We start from the raw sequence: 27,993 nt of genomic DNA on the forward strand, positions 1-27,993 counted from the left end.
AAACTTTGTAAACCTCTGTACTTAGAAATGTGGAAGGGGAATACTACATACATACATACATATCGTCACGTCTATATCCCTTTCAGGGTAGACAGAGCCAACAGTCTTGAAAAGACTGAAGGGCCACGCTAGGCTGTTTGGCTTAATGATAGAATTGAGATTGATATAGTAACAGGTTGCTAGCCCGTCGCCTTAAAAAAGAATTTTTTTTTGCCTTTTACGATATTCGTTCTTTACTGACTTCTATTCTTTTTTCTATTGGTGCCGGGAACCACACGGCACGGGGAATACTATTATGTTGCATTGTACCCAAACTGCCAAAAACTTTACTCGTGTCGCAATATTGTAACGCTAGCTTGCTTGAACCAGCTGTAAACCCCGTTAGAATTGAGGGACGTGTTAATGCGGCCATAATTATGGTTATTATGGATATGTATGTATAGGTCACCGCTTCAATCCAGTGTCCGCTACATTTAGATCGGAACTAATGAGTTAGAATTGATGCAATGTGGGTATTAATTTTCTTCATTATAAATCTATCAATTGTAGGTAAGTATATGAATACTAGCGATTTTACCGGCTTTACACGGGTATTATTTATACATAATAAACGATCCTCTTGAATCTTGCGGGGTAGACAGAACCAACAGTTTTAAAAGACGGAAAGGCTGGCTCCTTAAAGACGGAAAGGCCACGTTCAGCTGCCTATGGCTTTATGATGGAATTAAGATTCAAATTGTGACAGGTTGCTGGTATATAAGCCATGCCTTAGTCGCCTTTTACGACATCCATGGAAAAGAGATGGAATTGTCTTTTTTCTATTGGTGCCGGGAACCAAAAGCGTATCCCTTAGTCACATTTACGACATCTATCGGGAAGATATGGAGTGGTCCTATTCTTTCTTCTAATGGTGCCGGTTCCATATTTAAATCATTAGGTACCTATGCAGTTTTTTAGATAGGGAAGGATCCCGTTAAATTATATTATTTTGGGTAACCTAAGTAGGTAAGATAGGCTATCACGTAGGTGTGAGTCTTTTTCTACATACATACCTACATATAATCATGTCTTTATCCCTTACGGCATAGACAGAGTCAACGGTCTTGAAGAGACTGTAAAGCCACGTTCAGCTGTATTAGCTTGATGATAGTGACAGGTTGCTAGACCATCGCTTAAGAGAATAATCTCAAGTTCATTGGCCTAGTCTTTTTATAATTTTTAATAATGACACCTGCATAAAAAAAATATATTAGGCAGGTAGATGTTCAATTCCAAACTATCTGCGCATAGCCAGCGAAGCGATAACGTTTAAAACTTTCTTTGAAATTAGTAAACGTCATTCTATTTTCATATGTTTGTTCAAAATGTTTTCTTTGTAAACTAATCCGAAAAATAGTGATATAAGGCTGTAGAAAAGCGTCATCTTCGACTCGGAAAGCAAACAGGTAGCCAGCCCCATTCATAGCTGGGTCACTTTCTCCTTACCTTGATTTCTTGCGCCCGACTCGCGTACGTTAGCATTACAACGCCAAATGATGGCATTTTCGACAACAAATACTTTTACTTTTCAAACACAATCAGTTTAAAATATATCATATTTATATTTCCATCAATCTTTCGCAATTAACATGATTATATAAAATTTCATTATGACTACTTAGTTACTTACATAATTAACCCGTTTGGTCACTTTATTTCGAGATGTCTGTGCTCGATTCATGATGTAAATTAAAAATATATAACAAACTTACCGATTTCAATTCGATTTTGGAATATCCACAACAATATTTAGCAATAAACCAAAAAGTCACTGGCACAAAACACGTCACGACTTTGAAATTCTAAATTCGAAAAGTCACAGCACTGTAATAAGGCGCGAAATTGCGCCAACACTTTCCCTTTTACTTTAATTATATTGTTCTCGTATAAACCCTTGGATTTATATAAAAAAAATATCGAAGAGCGAGTACGGTTAGCCACGTTCAACACGGTCGGTGGCTACGCCGGTTATAAAACTACACATGAACGATTTCTTGTTTACTCCACCCGAGAAACTCGAATCCACTTCGAATCTTACTATCCGATCGCAGGAAAATGTTGCAGGTAGAAATGCATTTCCGCATTGTGGTGTGGTTATTACAAAATGGCCGGTTAATAGGCATGTTAACCAACATTTTGTAGTGGACTGGAGATGTTGCAATAAGTTGTCTTGTCCGTTTTCGCAATGCGGGTACTTTGGAGCAACCTCTGGTAAACAGTTTGTTGACATGGCTACGTATATATTAGTTTTATCTAAATTAGTACTATAAATAATTACTTATTATTGGCCCTTCATTTGTAATAAGGAAACTAAGGTACTTACTTATCTACCTACATTTCTGCAATCACTAATTATTAATATTACTAACGTACTGAAACTGTATGGGTTCCACAGGAATAATATTGTATTAGGTACTATTGTATCATTTGTATTTGAAAAGTGAAAATGTAATGAAGTTTATTAATTTTAACTCCTTTACAGTATCTCGTTTAGAATGGGATCTCCATTTAAGTATAAATACTTGTGTTTGGAGAACCCGCTCTTCTTATGTGGTAAGCAATAAATATCTACAAATAATTATTGAATATGGCAAATCAAATTAAATTAAATAAAATTTTCCTAAACATATATTATTCTGTGAATACATATATACTTACCTACATATAATCACGTCTATAGACGGCGGGGAACACAGAGCCAACAGTCGAGACTGTTGGCTCTGTGTACCCCGCCAAAGACCAATAGGCCACGTTCAGCCGTTTGACTTTGCGATAGAATTGAGATTCAAATATTGACAGGTGGCTAAGGTATACTTGACTTAAGGTCCTATGTCCCCTAGCTGGGGCAGAGGGCATCCACAGTGCGTCGCCATCCCGCTCGGTCTTGAGCTTCGCGCTTCGCTAAGGTATACCTACTGTATTAATTGATCAGAATTCTGTCTAATTAACTTTATGTACCGTTGGGTACATATAGTTAATAATACATTGTTAATAAGACAGAATTCTAGAATTCTAATAGATTGTTGAATCTAGATAAGAAACGCCTTTTAAGTTTTCGTAAGCAAATCGCAATAACACCTCTTTGAGATAAAGAACCAATATTTTCGGCATTATTTTTTGGCAGACTTTCGTTTTCAATTCTCCCAATTTCGTTATCACCGGCGGACCCCGGGCTCTTTTGCAAAGTGGTGAGGACACAATGAATATATTTCATATCGTTACGAGTTCATGCCGTGTGGTTCTGGGCAGCTTGAAATAGAACCACTCCGTATCTTTCCTATGGATGTCGTTAAAGGCGATTAATGGAAAGATTTCTTCTTTTATGCGATGTGCTAGTAACCTGTCATAATTTGATTTTCAATTCCATCAATAATCCATACAGCTATACATGGTATTTCAGTCATTTCATGACTGTTGGCTCTGTCTACCCGAAGGGGATATAGACGTAACTATATAATGTATGTATTACGAATTACCGGTTGCGCCAATAAGCGATAACTTCTAATTAAGGCAATGGGTCAATTAATTGATCTGAATATAATCCTTTGCGGAATTTTTTTGCGGCTTTGTATGACCTTTTTGAATTTCCTATTTTAAGTAACTAAAAAGTTGCTTTTCGTTTCCGAGTCTGGCGGAGCGAAGTTATAATGATCAGGTACCTGTGTGCCACCAACACATTAAGGGCTAATTTCGGCCTTTAATCAGCTTTAACGACATAGGATATGATAAAAGTGCTTGCGTTCTCTGTAGCGAAAAGAGATAATAGAACTGTTTTGCATTACAACAAAACAGATATTATATACAATTAACACACAGCATAGATAATGAAGAAGCTGTCTATGGTTTTACCATACATACGGTATAAAGCCAACAAATTGTCATTGGTTTAGCTTTCATTTCCGGTCACCGCAAGACATATCCATCCTGTCAATGTCATCTCTTCATAGTAGTTCTTCAGCAGCAAGAGCCTTGCTCTATGCTGTGTGTTAATTGTATATAATATCTGTTTTGTTGTAATGCAAAACAGTTCTATTATATACGGTCTTAACACACAGCATAGATAATGAAGACTTGTTTGTTATCTGCTGGTGACAAGAAATGATTAAGAACCTTTATCAAAGGAACCAAAAACGCTATGTGAACTGTAAGTTGAAAAAATAAATAAAAAATATGTTATATCTTTTAAATGAACTCACTTCAATTAAAATTGTGATACCCAGGTAACAGAAATTGAAAAGTATCACTTGCAACATATTTACATGCCTATTACCAATAGACCTGATAAATGTTAAAACAACATTTAATCTCAATAAATCAAAAGAAAATCTTATTTAAATTAGATAATTTCAAGCTTGAAATAAAGTAACATTTAAGCATAACATGTTTTAACTCTTTACTACTCCATATATTTGCAAAACAATTATTATTAAGTTTAAGGATAATGTACTTAATAATTTTATTCACTAAATGAAGTTAATGATCAACATCATTAATTATGTTATTACATCTTTCTACATAACAACTCAAATATTCAAAAAGTTATTTGTTCTCAGTCATTTAAGTTAATCTGTGACTTATATACTGGATGGCAGTAATGTTGACAGCAGTAATGATTACTCCTATTAATGTGAAATGATGAATTTCCTCAATTAAAATTTTTCTGAACAGCTGAAAGGGCCACCGCCGACCTTATACTTCCAGGAAATGCATCAATAATAATTTCTTTGAAAATAGTACTTATACACACAGCTATCATAGCTGTAAAAGCAGGCATATTGCTCCCATAAAAGGTTTAAAAAAAATAATAATTATATATGTAATATTAAATTTCCACCCTCAAGTTCAGGATTTATTGAAAGTTCTAAGTTAAACTAGGCAAACTCTTTCCTCAGCATGGGGCAATAAACGCCATCTTGACTGCTCATAACTTCTAGAGTCAGTTAGAGAACAAAATTCAAAATTGAGGCCACATAATTATATCATCTTATATTATACCTTGTTCGGTTATAACAAGTAGTGTTAAATCATGAACTCTATTTCCCGCAGCTAATGTAATATATACAACTATAGCTGCTCTCCTGGAGAAATGGAATAATGACTCTATGAAAGGGGTTTTGATCAACTAATCAAACCATTTTAGGTCCCAATTGGGGGCTCTTATTATATTATATATTAGTCTGGGGTTAAGCTCTAAGTATAACTTTTAATACTTGTCAATAAAGAAATTGTTTGAATATTAATTATTAACAGCTCCACAAAAGGTCAAAATAGCTTATTTGTGTGAACCTATTGTGTTATAAGCCAGGTGTTTCCTTTAGAATAAACTGCCTAAAAATCAAGCCATATCATTAGTCTATTTATCATTTATTCTTTTTAGCTGGCCCCAAGAAAACCAAGCTCCTATAGGAGCTTTATATGTTGAAAGAGTAGATGGTCGCCAACTACTTGTACTTCTAAATAAATGCCATTCTTTAATAGACCAGTGTGAGATTTGACTCGACTAGCCTCAATCATCCATGCCTGGAGAGATAATTTGCTGACCATTAGAGAGTATGTCCCTGTGATCTGGCCTATTAGAACCTTCCGCAGGTTCGTGATTGCTACAGGCTCACACAGTGCCCTGGTTTGCAGGTCTGGTAGCCAAAAGCATTGCATCCAAAGGGGGACTGTTGGGATATAAGTTCCTTTTGCACAATTAAGGTGTGTCAATAAGGTCTAAATTGTAGTCCCACTGTCGACTGAATGGTCGCAAAAAGTTGCTGACCCTTCAGAGTCAAACATAGAGGTTGACCACTCCTGTTTCTTTGGATGCCAATAATTTTATATTTGGGTGCTCCCCACATTTTGAACAGAGCCTCCGAGGCCAGTGTAAGTACCACTCGGGCACTGATCGACCTCTTCTAGAACTGAGCGTCGACAATACCGGTTTATCCTTCCGGGAAGGGATCAACTGTATTGAACTGTGTATACCCAACAAGTCCTCTAGATGGCACTCTATTGACACATATACTGCATAAAGTTCTTCTAGGTTTGAGTGCCAAGTGTTCTGAACATTGTATTTCCCTGAGAGGAAATGACCATTCAGGAGAGCGCCTAGTTCGCATCCGCTGCGTCTAGGCCAGGAAGTGAGTGACTTCTCTTTTGCTCAATGGTGTAAGCTGTGGTTTATTGCTCCAAGCCACCAATTTAGATCCTGGATAACTTCCAGAATTCTCTTAATTTAGGCAGTTTGCACTACCGTCCCCTCTCTGTTGTATGACTACATACATACATATAATTAACGTCTATGTCTCTTGCAGAGTAGACAGAGCCAACAGTCTTGAAAAGACTGATAGCTGTTTGTTTGGTTTAATTATAGAAAAGAGATTTTCTTGTGGTAGGATACACATTCCTTGTTGGGTGTCCTCTGTGAGAACTAGATAATCAATTATCTGAACAGACATCCCAATTACTTGTAATTTGTCTGCCAACCAGAGAATTCTAGATTTTTTGCTAGAATCTCTGTCACCACACAAGACAGACAGTGCTGTTTTGATCTGATCAGACAGAAAATAGTTATTTTAGTAAACTATCAATCTCATACCTCAGGCTCTTAGAAATTCTGAAAGCCAGTTTGTGACTGTTGCAAAGATTTGAGGGGCTGGTGAAAGACCAAAAGTTAGGGCAGTTACTTGTAGTTATTGCCCCTGGTAGATGATCCACAGAAATCATCTGTGGTTTTCTGCTATTGATATGAAAAATATCTTGTTGCAAATCTACTTTTACAAGGCAATCCTGCTTTTGGAGGAAAACAGAAAAATCAATCTGAGATACAAATTTTGTAAAAACAAAATGGTTGACGCCCTGCAGATCGAAGATGGGTTGCATGATCCTATCTAGTTTCTGAACTAGGAACATTTTTTGAATAACCTGTGGTTAGATTTGGGGCATGTTCTAAAATCCCTTTTGGATGAAGACATGATAATAGACCTATGCTCAAAATGCTTTGTTGTGAAGGATTTGACAATATTCTTGGAAGGATATATATAAGGCAGTATTCACTTAAAGGGGGTACGGCCCTGGTATATTGTTTTGAGTCTGAACTTACTTGCTACCAATATGTCCAATGCTTGAAAACATGATCTTTCAAGCACTCACCTCAAAAGAATGCGTCATTGTCCTAGAGTTGACTTATTGGAAGTCAGTCCTCATCACAGATTTAAAAACATTTCTTGTTGTTTTATTTCATTATCACAGTTAATAAAGTTGAGTATGTATTTAAAAAATAATAATAATAAAAACAAATTATATTCTGAGGATTCTAGGAAGTTTTTCCCTGCATTGGCAACATATTTGTGACTAAAGCCCTAACTATTTTTGCATTTAAATCAGACTTAAAATATTTGAAGTTTGTTTGTTTGTTTGTAATATCTTTATTGCACAGAAATTGACACAATTACTTAATTACTTATTTTATTTTATTACACTTATATTAACCCAATCAATCTTTATCTTTCTCATTATATAAAGACTGACTTGATATTTTTTTATTTGACAATGCCACTTTCCTTTAATTAGTTAGGTGTATTCAGACATAGCTTTGTGCCACAAAAGAAATAATAATTTCAGAATTGGGCAAATTTTCTAATCTGGGAAAGAAATTTTTTAATCTGTAATGTATCTCTAAGATTCATGTTTGAGGATGAATCAGTTAAGACTTTAATTTGTTAAATTTATATTTAGAGATTAAATTGCATCTCACTTCAATGCACTCGGACCTTTTGTACCACAAATAAGTTGCATATTATCCCATTTTTATTAGTTTGTGATCCCTGACCAAAAATAAATTAACTTGGTCAAAAAAGGTTTCATTCAAATTACTATTTTATTGGTAGCGCTCCCCAATCAACTAAACTCTGCAGACCAGCCTGATATATACTACAGTGTAGTAACTACACTGTTCTAAATTTATATTTTGTTAGTCGGCAATGAAATTTTCTATTGCCAGCAAATAGTCTTTTTTGTTTATTGAAATGGTAGACTTCATTATTAACCTGTAGTGATACAAATTTCAAACTAGCTGTGCCGGTTTGTAATGTTTTTTTGTATTGTATACCCTTCCAAGACTTAGAACCAAATTTTGCAAAGTTGTCAATTCTTTCAAATGTTTCTTCTCAGTTGGTGGAATAATCACATTAATTTAAAGCTCGATACCTCCTTCGCCCAAAGCCAAATCAGTATTGTTAAATTAGGGTTTCTCAAAAAGCCCTGATGTTATGTTGACGGGGCAGCCCCATCATCACACTACAAAGATTAGCATTTGACATGGCAGGCATATATGGGACAGTGTTCACAATGTAATTAGAAAAGCAAGCGACCTGATTAATCCAGGAATCAATTCTTGCATCGTGAGATTTTTTATTGTACTTACGTCGATTGTTTGGTGGCAAACTGGCATGACTGTCTTCATCTTCCGAAGATGAAGAACGAATTAGTTATACTACTGCCCTCAGCCACCGGATTCACATTTTGCTCTCCATTTGGAGCGGCAGATGTGGACCCTCTGAACCCACTCACGTTTGAACTTTGCATATTACTTACGTAAAATTATTAAAATATTTTCTTGGTTTCTTATCGTGGTAGATAAAAAACCCACTTTGAAACACTTTTCATTCAGTAATACTAATTATTTTGAGTTTATGAAAAAATTTTCATAAGCGAAAAACCGTTGCGCGGCAAAACCAAAAACGCTATGAAGAGATGACATTGACAGGATGGATATGTCTTGCGGTGACCGGAAATGAAAGCTAAACCAATGACAATTTGTTGGCTTTATACCGTATGTATGGTAAAACCATAGACAGCTTCTTCATTATCTATGCTGTGTGTTAAGACCGTATATAATATTAAAGATGATGATGTGATATCTTTGTTAAAAGACAAAGTTAATTAAATTGGAAAACAGCAAAAAATTCAAAAACCTTCTTACCAATGCAAGCTGCATCATAACAATACATATACATACTATAATCACGATTTCATTCCTAACGTGGGGAGGACATACATCATCATAAAAGAAATCAAAATTAAATTATTTTTAAGTAGGCAGTATGTGATTGATGTCATAGTCAAATAATTAATTTCGACGGTTTTGTCTACTACTACTAAATGTCAACATCAAAACGTCAATTTAAACATTTCAGAAATGGAATTTTGATTGAGTGAGGTTATGTTAGATTCCGAAAATATTTGTTTGGGAAATTAATAAAGAATTCACAATGGCATTGTTGAAAACCTTACTTCCTCGACAACTTAGTAAGTTTTACATTACATTTTCTTATTGGTACCTAAATAATAATATCCAAACCTGGAACGGTACAGATAATTCTGAAAATCATCTGAAAGTAATGCCTGTCCAATTACCTATAACAATCTTTTAATTTTCAGTTGCAAGCACTCATCGGGCAATCATTGCGAACATTCGTCACAAAACTACAGAAACCAAAAACGAGGACGAACCTGTCGAAATAGAAAATCCATTCAAGAAAGAGGAACAGCAATGCATCCTCTGTAAACTGAAAATCACTCCGGACTACAAAAACTACCGGCTTCTATCCCAGTTCCAGAGTCCCTACACCGGGAGAATATACGGGAGACACATAACAGGACTTTGTAAAGCTAAACAAGAACTGGTCGAAGCAGAAATCACAAAGGCGCAAAACTGTGCTCTAATGCCATACTATTATAAAGATAAAGCGTTCTTGAAGGACCCTAAACTATTTGATCCGGAGAATCCTATTAGGTCGCACAGATTCTAATTTGTTACATAGTTTTTAGATGTTAGTTTAATTAATGAGTTTTAATAAATATGTATTGAGTAATTGTAATTTTATTTGTATTTTGCTGATAATATTAATCTTTGATATACATATAGATAGATAAACTCTATTGCACCATAAGAGTAAATCATACTAAACAGACAGAGATGGTACAAAGATGAATGAATGAAGAGATATATGAAGAGAGTTATGAATGTTGATGAAGCGAAGGAAGTATGCAGAGATTGTGGCAAGTGGAAAGAGGTAGTCTCTGCCTACCCCTCCGGGAAAGAGGCGTGATTTTATGTATGTATGGTACAAAGGCGGACTTATCACAAGTGCAATATACATACATATTATCAAGTCTATATTCTATGTAAGGCAGACAGGGTCAAAGGACACATTCAGATGGAATTGTGATTCAAATGGTGTTTCCTAGCCCAATGCCTACAAGAAGTATTCCAAGTGTATTAGCTCTCTTTATGTTTCTTATAAAAATTATATTATTATAATAACAAAAGAGCATTTATTAATCAACAATACAAACAAATTATAAATCATTGAATTTAGCTAAAACAACGCTCGCATCATCTGGCGTATTAAAACAGTCATTCTCTTCATCATACCCAACGAGACTTGAAGGAATCTTTAGTATTTGCAGCATTTCTGAAAAGTCCATATTCTGCTTATCGGGACATTTATTTCTCATCATTTCTATTAACTCTGTCAGGGCATCCTGACATCCTCTCTGCCATTTTTTTATAAGACCTCTCAATTCTTCCGTATCTTTATTCATAGCTTTAGCCAGAAGTAGTTTCTTTTTAACTTCTATGCGAGACCTCAAATCATCAATGTCTTTTTGGGTGATAGAACCTGTAGACTTCGCTTTCAACGGTTTTGTAACTTTGTCATAGGATTTTCGTATCAATATTGTTCTTTTATGGTCAAAATCAAAATCATCATCATCTGAACTCTGTGAAGATGGTGGGGGTTGGGATATTTTTATAGGTTGTTTATTCTCTTTTGGCTTTTTCTTAACTGTTTTCTTTAAGCTACTAGTTGATGTGGTTTTATCTTCTAACTTTTGTACTTTAACATGACTATTTTCCATAAAATCATCATCTTCCAAAGTCAATACTCTTGGTTGTATTGGTAAGTTTTCTGCTTTGACTCCTATAGTGCTATCTGCCCTCTCTGTATTATTGATTACATTCTCATTCAAATGTTTACTCAAATTGCACAGTGGGACTTCATCAGAATCTGAATCAAATAATGTCTGCCAGGTAGATTTTTGTTCATTTTTATCATTGGGATCTGAAACCACCTGGTCCTTAAAAATTTTATTTTGTAATACCACTATGCATTCCTTTGCAAGATTATCTGGACTGTTTTTCTTAACTTTCATTGAATTTTTTCTACTTTTTATGCTAGCAACATTATCTTGAATTATTTTCACATCAGATGCAGACCCCTGTGTATTATTTGGGGCAGGTGATGTGATTTTGATACTTTTAGACTTTAATACTGGTGTTACTTCTATTTCTTTATTGTTTGCTACACTGGAAGAAATTTGTAAAGATGTATTTTCAATTGGAATTCCTTTTATTAGTGTTGACGAATTCTTTTTACTTCTACTTTTATTTTTCAAAACTGGAGTGACAACTGGTACATCCTCATTAATGATCTCATTTGGTGGAGAATTAATAGATTCCTGTGGTTCAAAACATTGTTCAGTTTCTTGTGATGAAGTATCGGGATCAATTTTTAATATCTTCGACTTTTTTCTTCTAGGAATATCTACATGTCGGGAAGGAGTGGTGTTTATTTCAGGATTAATATTAGTTTTAGATTTTTCCAGATCTACATCATCTATTGTTCGTTTAGTCTGCACTGGTTGCTTGGTTTCTCCAGAGCCAGCTAAGGGAGACACAAAAGGTGATGGACCACCTTTTCTCCAGTTGCGAGACAGCCCAACTCTTCGACAGGGAGTAAGCAACGCCTTGCTGATCCCACCTGGTGTTTTGGGAGAATCAGTTTTGTTTGTTTTCATGGAAGATACATTCTTCATTTCCATAGGAATTACTCACGAACACAACAAAATAGAATTATGAGACGACGAAAAACAAACAAAAACATTTCATCAATTTCATTATTTTTGACATTGATATATTTTCTGTTTCCCGCCTAAATAAAAGCAGACCATAGATTATTAAGTCTTAAAAGACTTAAAACACATTTGATCCATTTAAAACTCCCTACTCATGCAAAGGCGTCCGTCGCTTGTCGGTCAAAGAGAATTAAACACTAGACTTAAAAAAAAACTGCACTTGTAACATCTGTCAATTTCATAAATCTGATCTGTCAAAACTATCATCTCTGATGGATGTTGAATTGGGGTGCGTGTTGTTTTATCTCGAATAAATCATTTTAATATATAACGAACGAAACTAACCCTCTTTGTGGCCTGGAAAAGTCCTAGGATTGCAGTCACAAGTCGTGGTCTAAGTAATAATTACATTTGTTTTCGTAAACAAAAACATTACATAATGCCGTTGCTTAGACTGACCACGGGTACTTTCGGGCAGCTGCGCACTTTCGCGACGTCATCAGCCCTTGGCAAGAGAGTGAAGACCTTCGCCATTTATCGCTGGAACCCTGATGAGCCGGAGAAAAAACCGTACACTCAAAATTACCAGGTAGATCTCGATGATTGCGCGCCTATGGTTTTGGATGCGCTATTGAAGATCAAGAATGAAATGGACCCGACTCTTACGTTCAGGAGGTCATGCCGCGAAGGAGTCTGCGGTTCGTGCGCGATGAACATTGACGGGATTAACACTTTGGCGTGTATCAGTCATATTGACCAGAATCTTTCAAAGCCCTCGAAAATATACCCCTTACCTCACATGTATGTTGTGAAAGATCTGGTTCCAGACTTAACTAACTTCTACCGTCAGTATCAGTCGATAGAGCCATGGTTACAGCGTGAAAAGGAGGCTGCAAAGGGTAAGGAAGTGCAATTACTTCAAGATGTCGAAGATCGGGCTAAACTCGATGGATTATACGAATGTGTGCTGTGTGCTTGCTGTTCAACCAGCTGTCCTTCATACTGGTGGAATGGTGACAAGTATCTGGGCCCCGCAGTCCTCATGCAAGCTTACAGATGGATTATTGACTCAAGAGATGACCAAACTGAGAAGCGCTTATCGAAGTTGAAGGATACGTATTCCGTATACCGTTGCCATACAATCATGAACTGCACCAGAACTTGTCCAAAGGGTTTGAACCCTGGACGAGCGATTGCACAGATTAAGACCCTTCTATCTGGTTTAGTCAAGAAACAGAAACCGATTATGGATCCATCAGGGCTTGAGAAGCAGGCGGCCCAAAACTAAACTCCCACTTTTTAAATTAGTATGATCATGATAATTTTAATTTGGTACTTAAAAAGTTTCAATGGGTTAGCATTTATAACCTTTTCATCGAAACTTATGTACAAATCCAACATTTTGTAGTTAATTCGTAATCATGATTTGATTAAGTTGGAATTAGTTTAGTAAGAATTCAATCGAGCATAAACAAGGAGTTGTCTTACCGAAATTAAAAAAAAGTATTATTTTCTTTGTGATTATCATGAGTTTCATCTGATATTTATTTCTCATTTCCTTGTTATGATGTACACATTTGTATTAAGATTTGTTTTGTAATTAAATGATATTTATTTACATAACATTGTATTTTTCCATTTGATCCGAATTTGGAACAGAAGAACAGAGTTTTACAGTTCCAATGAGAAACACCTACATAGTTTTCCAAAATTGATTTCTTAAATAAAAATGCAAGCACTTCATACAACAATTTAAGTTGCCCCTGTACCATGGCACGCCTGACTACTTTTTTATTGCGCGAAATACTATCCCTGTTTCGCTTTTTATTATGATTTGAAACGGAACAGTGATAGTTATTTGCGCGGTAAAAACGACGTCACGCGTGCTATGTTGCGGGGGCGGCACTATGACTTTGTAATGGCCGACGATTTACCAATTTTATTAGTTCTGTTTGCAATAATTGGACTTTAACTACTTAGTAATTAACTATTGTGCAATAATCGTATGTGAAAATGAGTGTCCATTAAGAAATGATTAAGAACTTCAATTTTCAAGCTTTGGTTTGTCCATCCCAGAGACATACCTACCGAAAAAAATGAGAATATTTTTTTATTTTCCGCTCAAGAATTAACCAAGGTAGGACGTGTCTTACCCATGTCTTACCTACATCTACGAAATTATTTTTAGTTTTATATTTTATACTTTTATAGCTATCTATCAAGACATCTTTAGGTCAAAGTTCTACATTATCTTGTCACCTCGGGGCGAAATATCCAAAATATTCCGTGCTGTAAATAAAACGTAGTAAATAAAAAGGTGCCAAATCTCACTGAATAATAAGCTGTACTGTACAGAACCAATGTAGACCTATGGAATAAGGTTCTGGGGCACGAAGCCAAGTCGATATTCATGGGAAAAAGATAAAAATATATTTTTTAACGCGTCGATTTTATACATAGTAAATAAAAACATCAAATTAAAATTTCATATATTTTAAACCATATACAGTTCAACAAATTCTGATGATACATTTTTTTAATTTATTTTCGCAAAGCTTTTATTGAAAGCTTTCTATACAATAACACTTGAGAAAAACTAAGGTCTTATTAATTTACTAACTGTTTAACTTATTGAATACATATTAAAATGGGAGCAAGTTTTAATTTGGTTTAAATTTTTTATACAGCACTAAAAAAATGGCATGTTCTATTGGCATTTAACTGTTTTCATGCAACAACCTGACAAAATGTACCTACAACATATTTAATTTAATGCAGTATATAAAACGTCTTTATTACGATTTCATGAAATAAATAAATATATACGGGACAAATTACAGAAATTGAGTTAACCTGAAAGTAAGTTCTGAAACTTGTGTTACGAGATACTTACTAACTCAATTTTATAATAAATACTCATATAAATAAACATCCAAGACCACAGGCCTATTAGAAAAAAAATCGTTTCTCATCATGCCCTGGCTCATAACACAGGGATTCGAACCCGGAACCTTCGGCGTCACAGACAAGCGCACTACCGCTGCGCCACAGCGGCCATTGACATTTGGTAAAATAAAGGTGCACACACACAGGGGCAAATATCGATTTTTAATCAGATTTATGAACCAACAGTTAATGATTGAGAATAAGAATTTTGGTAAATTAATTGCAGTTAACTTTTATTTTTACAAAAGCTTAGTTTTACAAAATTGGTGGAACTGGGTATTTTGATAGTCCATTGTATGTTAACATAATGTATCTATTCCTAAGTGCAATATCAAGATATACAATATTATAACAATAGATAAATCCATTCTATCTAAGAAATTATATAAAAACACTATTTTGTAATGAATATGCAGCTTTATACTATAAAAAGCATATAACTTGCTTTATTTCAAATACATAACTAACTTATAGCTATAGTTCGTTTGACCTACAAAATTCGGAATAAAATAAGTCTCTGCCTATCCTATAAGGCGTGATTTTATGTTTATGTATGAACAAAATAAGTGGCCATAGAAACGCCATATAAATTCTGACTCTGAATCTCAGAAGTAAGTAATCTCAGTATGGAAATGTGTGTGGTTCCCGGCACCATTAGAAAAAAGAATAGTACCACTCCATCTCTTTCCCCGTGGATGTCGTAAAAGGCGACTAAGGGATAGGCTTATAAACTTGACATTTTTTTTTTCGGCGACAGGCTAGCAACCTGTCACTGAAACTGAGCTGAAGAGTTTGTTTGTTTGTTTGAACGCGCTAATCTCAGGAACTACTGGTTCGAATTGAAAAATTCTTTTTGCATTGAATAGACCATTTACCGAGGAAGGCTTTAGGCTATATAACATCACGCTGCAACTATAAGGGAGCAAAGAAATAATGGAAAATGTGAAAAAAAAAGGTGAAAATTCATCTTTGAGGGCCTCAATGCTGCCCAAAATAACTATTCCACGCGGACGAAGTTGCAGGCACAGCTAGTTTAACTGATATTATTTCTTCTGGATAAGTAATGTAATTTCGGTTTGTAAAGGTCCGTTGTGTCATATCTTTGCACTTTTCTTGGAGTCTTCAGTTGCCCGTTGGGTGTCTGTGCGTTTTGTTCATAATTTTCTATGGACTTATCGCTCGACGGACTATTTGGCAGCGCTGAAAGAATACAAAAGGTTATTTGTTTATGTGACCTGTCTAAATTTACGTTGATATATACATACACAGTGCCGTGTGGTTCCCGGTACCAATACAAAAAAGAATAGGACCACTCCATCTCTTTTCCATGGACGTCGTAAAAGGCGACTAAGGGATAGGCATACAAACTTGGGATTCTTTTTAGGCGTTGGGTTAGCAACTTGTCACTATTTGTATCTCAATTCTATCATTAAGCCAAATAGCTGAACGTGGCCATTCAGTCGTTTCAAGACTGTTGGCTCTGTCTACCCCGCAAGGGATATAGACGTGACCATATGTATGTATGTATATACATAATGAATGGATGAAAACTTTATTTAAATATTCCACTTATACACACAAAAACTATTACAATATTAAGTTTTTTTTAAATTATGTATTTGTTTTTATGCACACAAAAAAGTGTAGAAAATGCGGACTTAATGCCGTTAGGCATTCTCTACCGGTCAAGCAGCTGACCAAACAGAAATAAGTTATGTAAACTAGCTTCTACCCAAAGCTTTTTAATTTTTTTGCGTATTTAACGCCACCTATGAAGGATGGAGTGGTCCTATTCTTTTTTGTATTGGTGCCGGGTACTACACGGCACTAATGAAAAAAAGAATAGGATATATATAAAGATGTATATAATTAATACTTACTGGTCTTCTTAGGCCTTGGCAGCCCGACTCTCTTCGCTCGACCCAAATACTTGGACCTCACAGCGGTCGACACATTATTATTGCTAATCTCTTCACTTTCTGTAATATTATAACATTTTTATGTGTCGCCAGTTACAAGTTGATTTAAGAAAAGGAACTAACATATATATACATATATTTTCTTCTGCACTGACGCCTTGCAAGCGGCAGTTAACTTACTTTTAAGTAATTTATTTGACGTCAACCAATGTTGTGAAACCAAACGTTTTGACAATTATTAAGCGATATGAAGTATCCTATAATAATGAATAAAAATTTTGAATTTGAATTTGAAAGGGCAATCAGTCAATTCAGGGACGTCCTGGCGAAAGGTCAAGTCAGGTGTACCCGAATAAATGTGGATAAAGCTGAAGCAGTATGCAGGGATGTGCCGTGTGGTTCCCGGCACCAATACAAAAAAAAATAGGACCACTCCATCTCTTACCCATGGATGTCGTAAAAGGCGACTAAGGGAAAGGCTTACAAACTTGGGATTCCTTTTTAGGCGATGGGTTTGCAACCTGTCACTATTTTAATCTCAATTCTATCATTAAGCCAAATAGCTGAATGTGGTCATTTGGTCTTTTCAAGACTGTTGGCTCTGTCTACCCCGCAAGGGATATAGACGTGACCATATGTATGTATGTATGTACAGTATGCAGGGATCGTGGCAAGTGGAAAGATGTAGTCTCTGCCTGCCCCCTTCCTGCATACTTCTTCCGCTTCATCCACATTCATAACTCTCTTCACGCAAGCATGTCGGTCCCCCTACCTTTTAAAATAGAATTATGTAATTTAAAAATGAATGTGCCGTGTGGTTCCCGACACCAATAGTAAAAAAGAATAGGAACCCTCCATTTCTTTACTTGTGGATGTCGTAGGCTACTAAGGGATAGGCTTATAAACTTGGTATTCTTTTAGGCGATATCCTAGTAACCTGTCGCTATTTGAATCTCAATTCTATCATAAAGCCAAACAGTTGAACGTGGCCTAAAGTCTTTTTAAGACTGTCGGCTCCATCTACCCCGCAAAGGATATAGATGAAAGTGTAGAAGCGATTATATTTATGTTAAAATAAAATTAAAATTCACCTTCAGTCGTAGATGTAATCTGATCGGAACCACTCAGTTTCCTAATTTTATTCGGTGTTAGGACCAGCCTATTATTATTCACCGAACTCTCCACTTCTTCCTCAATCTTTCTCTTCAATACATTGTCTTCATTCACTATACTAGACTCCATACAATAATCAATTTTAGGCATTTTATTTAACGATTCTTCTACAGCACTACCAAGTATAATCTCCATTATTTCTTGCCTCGATGTCTTGTTAACCATCTCTTCCAATTTAGCATCATAATCACTAGATAACTCGAACGAACATTCAGATTTAACCGGACTAAACATAGGTGTACGGCCTTCAAAATCATTTTCCACAGGTAAGGTTATTTCAGCAGATATATTCAAATCTTTAACAACGTTTTTGGACAATTTGAAATGTCCGTTCTTGTAATAATTCACAACTTCGAAATTGCCGTGTGTTTTAGCAACTTCTCTCAATAAATTCTCTTCGTAAGTATCACAGTTGACTAAATACAATTTGCTTTTATTAACTTTGTCAGTTATTTTTTTTAAGAATTTGCTAAATGTAGCTCTTTCAATTTCTGAATTGTATTTTTCGCTTTCACTGAAATATTGTAATAATTTTTCACCTCTGCATTCTTGCAGTGTGTCTCTTTTGATTTTTTCGTGTATATCCTTATATTTTTCTGTTTCTTCACTTTCAGATAGTTCCTCTGTTATAATGGTCACTTCGAAGTATTCTGGAGGCTTTTTGTGATCATTATCATTTTTCAAGTTCATCTTGTCTAAATTGCAGTCAGTTTTATCATCAGCTTCAGCTACATTTTTAATTTCTTCGGATGACGGTTCGTCGTTAAATTTTTCAGTAATATCGCTATCGTCAGGCTCAGGCACCCCTATAATTTCACGAATATCATTAATTCCATATTTCATCAATTTCAACTCATCCAAATGGAATTTTTCATCTATTTCAGATGATGCATATATAATTTCAGTTTCAGGTATTTCTTCGACTAGTTCCGGGTTTCGAACTTTCGCTTTTGTGTCAACGTCTTCTTCTTCTTGTTTAAAATCATCGCCTGTCAAATCTTTTTCCAATTGCAATGTAGTTTTTTCTTCAATATTATCAACTTGTTGAGCAGCAGTCAATATTTCTATGAGGGCGTCATTTCTCGTTTCTCTTTCTTGTTCGTGAACATCTCCATTCTGAATAGATGATTGTTCATTTTCAGATTCGCTATAATTCTCGCCAACAACCATCTTAACTGCATTTGTGATACATGCAAACTCTAGCTCTGGCCCGGGAATACTTGAATACACTTGGCTTAAACTTGGCCTTACATTAGCTTGAAACTCTAATAACAAAGCTGCTTCTTGGTTCATTCTCTTCTGCTCTTCATTTAAGAACTTACGCATTTTCATAAGTTTCTTAGCCTGTTGCAAGTTTTCAGCGAATTTCGGCTTTTTAAGTGTAACATCTGGTACGAAAGGTAGCCTCGGAGGTGCGCTTATGGGTACTTCTAGATGTGTATCAACTCTTACAACTTTTGCTTGCTTGACTTCTTTCTTATTTTCACTTTCAACTCCATTTAACACTAGTTCTTTGTCACTGGGGCTGGTGGATTCACTACTAGTCGATGTGTTGTCAGATTTCGAAGTACTTTTACTGTCTTTCTTACTCTCTGATGATTTAGAACTGGCCGGATGATTCGATCCTTTAGATGACGAGCTACCGTCATTAGAATCTCTATCAGTTGATCTACGACTGTTATTTCCTCTTCCTGATACACTGTAGTGATCATCTGTGTCTTTCTTTTCTTTCTTTTTGTCTTTATCCTCATGTTTGCTTTTGCTACTCTCTCTACTACTCTTTTTTTCCCTGTCGGATCTATGGGAACTTGATTTAGAATCTCTTGAAGATTTTTCTTTTAAATCCTTTGATTTATCTGAACTTCTTTCTGATTTTTCTTTGTGACTTGAAGAAGATGAAGATTTTTTGTCTTCGGAATGTTTACTTGACGAAGAATGCCTTTGACTCGAACTAGAGCTCGAAGTTTTATGAGATTTGGAATCTCTGTGGCTGGAAGAAGAACTCTTATGAGACCTTCTATGCTTAGAAGATTCTCTACTATCTCTATCCTTCTTGTCACTTTTGTCTTTATATCCTTCTTTGGAACTAGATTTTGATTTGTTTTCATCTTTAGATGATGTCTTCCTATCATGTCTGCTGCTGTCTCTAGAAGTAGAATGTTTAGAATCCGATCGTTTATCTTTACTACTTGAATGTCTATGGGAATCTCTAGAATGATGAGAGCTTTTATAGGAGCTCTTTTTATCGTCCTTTTTCTTCTCCTTTTTGGAATCCTCAGATGTTTCTGCCTCTGGACCTTTATTCTCATGATTATTGGTCTTACTGTTAGCGTCACTTTCATAGTCAATATGTAAAAGGTTGCTATTAGAACTATCATCGTATAAAGGCGTGTTGAAAGTGTTTATGTTCACTTGGTTATTGAACTGATATGACAAAGCTGTCTGTTCAGGATCAACTTTCTTTTCTTTATCCTCATCAACAACATTTTCAGGAGATTTTGTTTCGATTGCAAATCTAAACGAGCTAGGTTCTTTATTCTCTTCGGATTTCTCTTTCGTCTCATCTTCGAAAGCTTGTTGGGCGTCACATGAATTTTCGTTATTGAAATTCCTTATGGGTGTTATAGGAGACATGTTTCTCCTTAAAGATGAGTCTGAACTTGAATCATCATCGCTGTTTACATTTATAGGCTTGAAAAACTGATCTTTGTCAGGATTGGCTATTTCATCAGGTAAAGGTATATCAGAAGACACGATAGGTTTCGGTAATTCTATTCTTTCTAATTCTGGTGCTTTTGGAGGGCTATTGTCGGGTGTAGGTATGTTTTCAAGTCTTATTTCTTCTGTTGGCAATGGTATTGATATTTTATCAATACTATTCGAATCATTCACTGTAAATGCACTTGCGGCGGACATATTTGTATCTTGCTCAGTTTTCTCTTTGTCAACGACTTCTATTACGGAGGAACTATCATCTATTATTTGAATTTTTATTTTGTCATCTTCATCAACCTCCATTTTATCTTCTATCACGTCATCTGTTTCCATAACATCTATTTTATCATCGTTGCTTTTTACAGATCCAGGACTAACTGCTTCCAAGTCTGTAGGTAAGAGATCATTTTCAGTTTTTTCATTGGAGGTTTCGGCTGCAGGCTTCTTTCTTGAGATTCCGAAGAAGTCATAGACTAAATCTTCAACTTGTGGTATGAAAACTGACGCCACTTTTGGATTGACTACTTGGTCAACAATTCTTTCTACTCCTTGCTCAAGGTAGTTGCCACTGTAAAAATACAAAGGTTACAATTTTTTTTATACATGCATATTTATTCTGTTTTTGTACAAGTAGGTATCACATCGTCATTATTTATTATTACGCTACCTATTTAGATCTGAAAAGTCACTTTATAGATAAAATACCATTAGACGTTAATATCCAAGTAGCATGTAAGAATTTGCTTCTAAGCCAAAATCGTGTAATGTGGACCATCCTACGAGCCGCAATTCCTCCGCCTATTGTCGATTTCTTTTTAACTAACACAAATTTGGAACAGAGTCACTCGCTGTTGTAGACTCTGTGCACAATTGACTACACAAGCAGGTTCATCCCGGGCTCGGCACCAACATAGACCGACCTTAAAAACTTCAAGCTTGACAAACAATTCTATTGGTCAGATTATCCGGCTTGATATAGTAACTTACTCAAGTATGTGTTTCCTCAACTTCTCTCTCAGCTGATTCTTGTTCAGGTCTGGTTTCCAGACTTGGCGCGCGAGGAACGTCGCCACGGACGTCTCCACGCGCTGCCGCAAGTTCTGATACGCCGGCCGGGTGTCCACGTCCGATATGCATTCTTTGCGGAACTGTGAAAAATAAATATTTTGTCTTTTTTTGGGCTTTATTGACTTCAGGCTTTTGTTTATATTTTTTTAATATGGATGGGTAATGGATTTAAGTTGGTTAATATGTTAAATGAAGGTGTATAGTGCAGTCTATCACAGGGACTAGTAAAAACCAGTAGTTACCAGTGTAATGTAAACATAAAGATAGCAGGCATAACATAAAGATTAAGCAAACTTAAATATAAATATATACGGGACAAGTTACACAGATTGAGTTAGCCTCGAAGTAAGTTCGAGACTTGTGTTACGAGATACTAACTCAACGATACTATATTTTATAATGAATGAAAAAGAGCAAATAGGGAGAAAGAGAGCAGATATTAAGCACTTATTTTGTAATTGTATTAACAGATCAAATAAAAAACATTTAAAAAAATTCAAATCATAACATGTGTAGGTAGGTTAGGTAGGTACCAAGCCACTAATTGCCTAGGTAGAGGAATTGTCAATTTAAATATAAATTACGTACATAAATAACATTATGTCTTTATCCCTTATGGGGTAGACAGACTCCACAGTCTCGCAAAGACTGAAAGGCCACTTTCATCTGTTAGCTTTATAAGGATAAAATTGAGTTTTAAATAGTGACAAGATGCTAGGCTATAGCCTAAAAGTTTATTAGCCTATCCCTTACCTGCCGGTTATGACATCCATAGGGTAATAAGTTACTGTGTGAATATTTTTATGCACAATTAATTAAATAATTCAAATATTGTTATTTTATTTTTGATAACTGGCAGGTTTTGTGAAAAGGCTGTAAGCCAGGTATAAGAAAAGATTTAATAAGGCAAAAGGCAAACTAAATACAAGAAATCAAATGCAAGACATTATGAAATATACTAATATTGTAACTTAGGTTATTGTTCTCTTATTTTACTCTTCATCAAATGAATTTGCATGTTTTAAACTGTCTACCAAGAATAGTTACATTGACATCTTACACAGAGTAGCCATTATTTGATCAATAGTCACATTTCACATTAGGACTATTTTGGGAGCTATTTTAATAATCAATACTTATCTATTTATATCAATCTTTGTATGATATAGTAACCTATCGGAATTATATGCAATTATTAAGGATAAAGTGAAATTAATAAATAGGTACTTCTGAGTAAGAGATATTGCCATTGAATAGCAAATTTTCTAAGATATAATAGCAGTTTAGTCCCTTTGTACATTATTTTCACAAAATAAATGTTTTAATTTTGATTAAGTCTACTTACTTGGTCGAATATTCCTCTGGATTTTAATTCGTAAACCAATTGATCCACTACTCTGGGATCACCCGGAAGATATTGCATATGCGTCATTTTACAAATTAATAAATTAAATGGAAATGTTCAATTTATTCCCAATTAAATTTATTTAAGCATTACATACAAAAAAGTTAATTTATTTAATATCAATTTTACAAAAATTCACACAACCCGAACACAATTCTTTGACTGAAGAATAAGGATGTGCCACAGTAATGTTTTTAAATCTGTGGGATGTGCAAACTTTCACGAATATAATCGAGTAAAGCCTTTGAATTGAAACTTGAAAGACCTCCTGCGACTCTGTTTTTAGGTTTCCAAACCTATAAGGTAAAAACGGGATTCTATTACTTAGCCTCCGCTTTCTGTCGGTCCGTCTGTTTGTCACCACGACTGTATCTCATAATTTTGTGCTTGAATTATTACCATTCAATAAACAATTACGATTAAGTAATTATTATGGGTTAATACAACTTTTTAAGTGTATAAATGTTTCTCTTAAAGCCGCATCAAAATTGCATCGGCAAAAAGCGAGATAATCGCGGACTAACATAAAACTGAAACTGAGAACCACCTTTTTAAGACAATTCAAGATTAATAAAATCAAAAAACCATCAACAAACAACAAATCCACCAAAATAACCTCAGAAAGCCCATAAAAAAATTGTAAAAATGATATAATAATAGATAAAAGACATTTATGTCTTTATATATACAAATATTGCTCGTTTGATAGAATAGGATATGGCTTTTAGTTTGTAGTAGGTATCCACGTTAGTTGAAAATATAATAATTTCAGATTTTTTTATATGGAAAATTGCTACTGCGTATCCCGGTATTGTCAAATTCTAGGGCCAATGTCGGGTGTTATACCTATTTAATGTCCATAAATTTAACCAGCAGGCAAAATGTATTCGATCGATTAAGTTGATTTACATTTTTAAATGTTAGCTCATCTCTATCTGTGACACTCCACTTGCTCCTACTGTCCTATCAGTGTCAAAGTCAAGTCAAAAATTTCAAATGCTTGTTTTTATCATCAATTTAAATTAATTTCGCTTACCTACATAAAGAAAACAATTCACGTTGTTAAATATGAAGATGAGTGTAGCTAGTAAAGAAGAACACCAAAACTTACAAATGGAAATGGTCCAACGTGAAAATCAAGAGAAATCTGCGATTGGTAAGTCAGAAACTGAGAAGAACGTTAAAACATAATACGACCGAATTCAAATAGTTGTTCTTTTAAGTTGGTCTACTGTATAATTTCACGTTTTATTTTGGTCGTGTTGATATCAGCTGTAACAAAACTTCAAACGTCAATGTATTGTTTTGTAACCTTATATCTTAAATTAAATAATTAATTACCTACGGCGAAGTAATATAAAACTGTTAAAACATGAATAAATTAACATCATACACTATAAAAGAAATTCACAAAGCGTACCATGAAAAGATATTAACGCCGACTAATTTCGTAGATTTGTGTTTACAAAAAGCCAAACAAACTAGTGAATTGAACGCTTTTGTGAATTTAACTAGCGACGAAGCGGAGAACCACGGTATTGAAAGTGAAAAACGGTTTTATATCGACAAAAAAACGAAACCACTTGATGGTATATCAATAGGAATTAAGGATAATTTTTGTACTAGTAATATTCCTACCACTTGCGCCTCTGAGATGTTAAAAAACTTCGTGCCGACCTACGATGCGACTGTCTACGCTAGATTAAGGGCCGCAGGTGCCTGTCTTATTGGGAAATGTAATCTGGATGAGTTTGCAATGGGGGCCGGAACTGTGGATTCAATTTTTGGACCTACACGTAACCCTTGGGGTTATAATCGTGATAATTGGAAGATTGCTGGTGGTAGCTCAGGAGGGAGTGCAGTGGCGGTCAGTTCCGGGGCTTGTGTAGCTGCTATAGGCTCCGATACCGGTGGTTCAACAAGAAATCCCGCTGCTCTTTGCGGTGTTATCGGTCTTAAACCCACATACGGTCTTGTCTCCAGATATGGCTTAATACCATTAGTCAATTCTATGGACGTACCAGGAATATTATCAAGATCTGTTGAAGATACAGTTAAAGTACTCAATTGTGTGGCTGGGCCAGATATTTTTGATTCTACAACAATTAAAAAAGAATTTAAACTGGTCTCTCTGAAAGAGGATTTTGATTTATCAAAAGTTAGGATTGGTATACCGAGTGAATATCATTGTGAAGGTATGAGTCATGAAGTAGTTGATGCATGGAAGTTTGTAACGGATTTGCTAGAGAACAAAAAAGCAATGATGTCACAAGTTTCTTTGCCACACACATCAGTATCTATAGCCGTATATTCCATCTTAAATCAATGCGAAGTTGCTAGCAATATGGCTCGATATGACGGCTTAGAATACGGCTTACGAACAAAAGAAGATCATTCAACAGAAGAATTGTATGCTTCATCTCGGTCATTAGGCTTCAATAATGTAGTTCGATCAAGAATTTTCGCTGGAAATTACTTTTTATTGACGAGAAACTATGAGAAATACTTTGTCAAAGCTATGAAGTTACGTAGATTGATTTACAATGATTTTAAGGATGTTTTTAATGGGGAGAATGGAGTGGATTTGTTGTTAACACCTACAACTTTATCTGATGCACCGTCTTACGAGAGTTTTGTGTCAAAACATAATCGTGATCAGTGTGCTTTTCAAGATTACTGTACGCAGCCAGCTAATATGGCTGGTATACCAGCTGTCTCAATACCCATTCGGCTATCAAAGAATGGTCTACCTTTATCTTTGCAATTAATGGGTCCTTCACTATCAGAAGAGTTGTTGCTGAATGTTGCCAGGAAAATTGAGCAGTTAGTGAATTTCCCATATTTAGACTGTTTTAAGGTATAATGTTTTATGTAGGTATTTGAAATAAAAAAGTTGAATCATTCCTCATTGTGTTTTTTCTTGCTGTAAATAATTTTTACTGGCGTGTGCCGTGTGGATCCCGGCACCAATTAAAAAAAAAAAGAATAGGACCACTCAGTCTCATTCCCATGGATGTCGTAAAAGGCTAAAGGATGGGCTTATAAACTTCTTTTAGGCGATGGGCCTAGCAACGTGTCACTATTTGAATCACAATTCTATCAAAGCCGAACAGCTGAATATAGGCCACGTTCATCAGTCTTTTCAAGACTGTTAGCTCCGTCTACCTTGCGAGGGTTATAGACGTGATCATATGTATGTATGTTTGTATAATTAGAGGGTGAATGTGGATGAAATGAAAGATGTATGTAGTGGTGCAGTTATTGTGGTTGCGGCTAGTGGTACGACACTGTGAGTGTGGTGATAAAGCGACAGATAAACACATGCTGCAGTGTAGTTTGTTCCGCCGCTTCTTTTTCACATGCGCTTTGGCAGCGGTAGTAGTTTTAATTAGATTTAAGTGATGTGACGTCAATAAGTGATACCGTGTATCCAATTTTGAAAATTAATCTATTCTATTCATGAATTCTCTTATTAATATATGTATATGCTTAATAGCAGTATTTGTTTATTTCTTTTTACAGCAACAGTCGCAACGGAGTCGCTGAAAAAACTGAACGTATCCATTGACGCGTTACCACAGAAATGTCAAAACTTACTCACACTTGCGGCCGAAGCCCAAACAGCAATGGACGCCGATATTTTCGACCCTATCGCCGTCTCGCTCCAACAGTCCCGAGAAATGTCCGAGAAACTGACAGACGAGTACGAAATACTTAAACTGAGACAGAAAATACAGGAGTTGCAAATGAAAATAGACCGTAATGACAGGTTTTTGGACGGTTTGAGAAAAGAATTGGCTTGCTCCAGGGAGTCTTTGGCGGGGCGAAGCCCTAATCCGGAGTCTATTCAAGAACACGTAAGACAGTTGAGACTGAAGGTCGTGTCATATGAAGAAAGTTGTGCAAAAGCTAAGGTACAAGACTCATAGTTATTTAATTTCTTTTTTTTTTGTGGAATAATCATTAGATTTTTAATTCAAGCTCCCGAGCTGGTCTGCCGGAAATAAATATATACGGGACAATAAATTAGCCTCGAAGGATGTTCGAGACTTGTGTTACGAGATACTTACTCAACGATACCTACTATTATTTATATTAAATACTAGTAGGTATTTATTTAATACTAGAATTTATTATAGGTATATATACCTAAATATAGATTTATAGAAAAACATCCAAGACCCAGGCTAATCAGAGGAATATTCGTTTCGTCATCATGCCCGGCCTGGCCGGGATTCGAACCCGGGACACACAGACAAGCGCACTACTGCTGCGCCAATGAATATGCGAAATATTCAAATAAGTCTGGGCTTTTTAACTTGGGATTTTTCTTTTGATTCCTATAAATATGTTTGGCTTTTGTCTACCCCGTATGAGATACCTTTGTAATTTTCTCGCTGAAAATAAAGTCCAGGGTTCGATTCCCAGTCCGATTCAATAATGAAATTATCTTTACCGATTTAATTGGCCTAGAGTGGCCTTTGTTAAACTATAGGAGAAATATGGGTATTATCTCATAATGCAAGTTCAGCACTCAAATTGATCAGGATTAATCATTTATTCACTGAATAAGTATATAGATAAATTAGAATCACCGTCTCTATATCTATCTATATTTTAAATCAGCAATCTATTTCTCCAGACAAAATATTCAACGTTGGGAGTGCCAGATGCTATTCTTCCGAAATCACTTCTTTCACTGATCCGCCAACTTTCCGCGCTGCAAGAGGAAGCCAGGGCGCTGCAGGAGAGGGCTGAGGACGTGACCCTGGCAAGGCAGGCGCGAGATACCTTCAGCCGGCTGAGGAGATGAGATTATACGCT

General features: G+C 35.5%; 7 protein-coding genes across 7 annotated transcripts in view; 4 read left to right on the top strand and 3 right to left on the bottom strand.

Moving 5' to 3' along the window:
- The window catches only part of LOC106140196 (ABC transporter G family member 23), an 86,573-nt gene extending 84,588 nt beyond the window's left edge, over positions 1-1,985 (bottom strand). The window contains exon 1 of the mRNA XM_013341762.2: positions 1,752-1,985. The gene's annotated coding sequence lies outside the window, so the exon portion shown is untranslated. The remainder of the gene's footprint in view (positions 1-1,751) is intronic.
- Positions 1,986-9,194: 7,209 nt separating this feature from the next.
- LOC106140118 (small ribosomal subunit protein bS18m) lies at positions 9,195-9,893 on the top strand. The gene is made up of 2 exons (XM_013341653.2): positions 9,195-9,333; positions 9,466-9,893. Exons 1-2 carry the CDS (start codon positions 9,297-9,299, stop codon positions 9,834-9,836), a joined length of 408 nt encoding a protein of 135 aa, XP_013197107.1. The 5' UTR covers positions 9,195-9,296; the 3' UTR covers positions 9,837-9,893.
- Positions 9,894-10,337: 444 nt separating this feature from the next.
- LOC106139985 (uncharacterized) lies at positions 10,338-12,008 on the bottom strand. Its single transcript, XM_060951003.1, has one exon. It carries the CDS (start codon positions 11,908-11,910, stop codon positions 10,387-10,389), a length of 1,524 nt encoding a protein of 507 aa, XP_060806986.1. The 5' UTR covers positions 11,911-12,008; the 3' UTR covers positions 10,338-10,386.
- A 172-nt stretch (positions 12,009-12,180) lies between these two features.
- LOC106140083 (uncharacterized) lies at positions 12,181-13,566 on the top strand. The gene has a single exon (XM_013341612.2). The coding sequence runs from the start codon at positions 12,383-12,385 to the stop codon at positions 13,229-13,231; it is 849 nt and encodes a 282-aa protein (XP_013197066.1). The 5' UTR covers positions 12,181-12,382; the 3' UTR covers positions 13,232-13,566.
- A 1,599-nt stretch (positions 13,567-15,165) lies between these two features.
- Positions 15,166-23,318, bottom strand: LOC106140220 (biorientation of chromosomes in cell division protein 1-like 1). Its single transcript, XM_060951010.1, has 5 exons — positions 23,110-23,318; positions 21,684-21,844; positions 17,900-21,264; positions 16,770-16,868; positions 15,166-16,089 (listed from the first exon to the last, which is right to left on the bottom strand). The coding sequence occupies exons 1-5, from the start codon at positions 23,194-23,196 to the stop codon at positions 15,923-15,925; spliced, it is 3,879 nt and encodes a 1,292-aa protein (XP_060806993.1). The 5' UTR covers positions 23,197-23,318; the 3' UTR covers positions 15,166-15,922.
- An 836-nt stretch (positions 23,319-24,154) lies between these two features.
- Positions 24,155-27,989, top strand: LOC106140236 (uncharacterized). Its single transcript, XM_013341808.2, has 3 exons — positions 24,155-24,325; positions 26,692-27,083; positions 27,812-27,989. The coding sequence occupies exons 1-3, from the start codon at positions 24,238-24,240 to the stop codon at positions 27,980-27,982; spliced, it is 651 nt and encodes a 216-aa protein (XP_013197262.2). The 5' UTR covers positions 24,155-24,237; the 3' UTR covers positions 27,983-27,989.
- LOC106140229 (glutamyl-tRNA(Gln) amidotransferase subunit A, mitochondrial) lies at positions 24,439-26,066 on the top strand. The gene has a single exon (XM_013341795.2). The coding sequence runs from the start codon at positions 24,542-24,544 to the stop codon at positions 26,030-26,032; it is 1,491 nt and encodes a 496-aa protein (XP_013197249.2). The 5' UTR covers positions 24,439-24,541; the 3' UTR covers positions 26,033-26,066.
- Positions 27,990-27,993: the final 4 nt, after the last annotated feature.

This window comes from Amyelois transitella, chromosome 23 (assembly GCF_032362555.1).
Source record: "Amyelois transitella isolate CPQ chromosome 23, ilAmyTran1.1, whole genome shotgun sequence".
NCBI classification, from domain to species: Eukaryota; Metazoa; Arthropoda; class Insecta; order Lepidoptera; family Pyralidae; genus Amyelois; species Amyelois transitella.